This window comes from Tarenaya hassleriana, unplaced genomic scaffold, assembly GCF_000463585.1.
Source record: "Tarenaya hassleriana unplaced genomic scaffold, ASM46358v1 Cleome91, whole genome shotgun sequence".
In the NCBI taxonomy this organism is placed as follows: Eukaryota; Viridiplantae; Streptophyta; class Magnoliopsida; order Brassicales; family Cleomaceae; genus Tarenaya; species Tarenaya hassleriana.
This window is the reverse complement of record NW_010971485.1, coordinates 114,077-115,405: the sequence shown is the minus strand read 5'-3', so window position 1 is coordinate 115,405 and position 1,329 is coordinate 114,077. Positions and strand designations below refer to the sequence as shown.

At 39.0% G+C, this 1,329-nt stretch overlaps 1 protein-coding gene across 1 annotated transcript; it reads right to left on the bottom strand.

Annotated features, from left to right (window-relative positions):
• Nucleotides 1–332: 332 nt before the first annotated feature.
• LOC109116283 (RNA-directed DNA polymerase homolog) lies at nt 333–989 on the bottom strand. The gene has a single exon (XM_019201432.1). It carries the CDS (start codon nt 987–989, stop codon nt 333–335), a length of 657 nt encoding a protein of 218 aa, XP_019056977.1.
• Between the last annotated feature and the right edge of the window lie 340 nt (nt 990–1,329).

The window sequence follows — 1,329 nt, the reverse complement described above, 5'->3', positions numbered from 1 at the left end:
ACTGCTGCAAGTTCTAAATCGTGAGTAGGGTAGTTTTCTTCATGTTTTTGCAGTTGGCGTGATGCATACGCAATAACTCGGTCTTCTTGCATCAACACGCATCCTAGCCCTTGGTGAGAGGCATCACTATACACCACAAACGGTTTTCCGGGCTTTGGTAATGCCAAAATAGGAGCTGATGTCAATCGCTTCTTCAACTCTTCAAAACTTGTCTCGCATTTTTCGTCCCATTCAAACTTCACACCCTTTCCCGTCAATCTCGTCAATGGCTTAGATAGGTTAGCAAAACCCTTTACAAACTTTCTGTAATACCCAGCCAATCCGAGGAAGCTTCAAATCTCTGTGGCATTAGACGGCCTCACCCAATCAACTATAGCTGTCACTTTGGATGGATCTACTTTCACTCCTTCCACAGACACCACATGCCCCAAAAATCCTACCTCTTGCATCCAAAAGTCACACTTACTCAGTTTTGCATATAACTTTTCTCTCCTTAAGCGTTCCAATACCTTCTCCAAATGTATCATATGGTCCTCACGAGATTTGGAATACACAAGGATGTCATCAATGAAGATGATAACAAACTCGTCCAAATAATCCCTGAATGTTGTGTTCATCAACTCCATAAAAACTGCAGATGCATTAGTAAGTCTAAACGGCATGACAACAAATTCAAAGTGTCCATACCTTGTTCTGAAAGCAGTTTTCTTTATATCATCATCTAGAACACGTATCTGGTGGTAACCTGATCGTAAATCAATCTTCGAAAACCAACTAGCACCTTGAAGTTGGTCCAATAGCTCATCAATTCTTGGAAGTGGGTATTTGTTCTTTATTGTTACCTGATTCAATCCTCGATAATCGATGCATAATCTCATACTCCCATCTTTCTTCTTAACAAATAGTATAGGAGCACCCCAAGGAGAAGTACTAGGTCTTATAAAACCTTTTCCAATCAAGTCCACCAACTGTTTCTTTAACTCAGTCATTTCTGAAAAGCAGCCATACGATAAGGGGCTCTAGAGATAGGTTCAACTCCCTGTTTCAACTCAATAGGAAAAGATATCTCTCTTAGAGGAGGTATTCCATATAGATCTTCCGAAAAACATCAGAAAAAACTTTAACAACTAATATATCTTCCAACGTACTACATATTTTTTGTCCCTTTAATTCCATAATAACCAAATATGCTTCGCTACCTTATTGGAGAAGTCGGTTTGCACACACGATTTAAATGAAAGACAGACTTGAAGTCTTTCTTGTACCCTTAATTTTGGTATTAAAATCCTTCTTGTTCAAAATGAAGCTTGCCTCTTTTACAATCCAAAT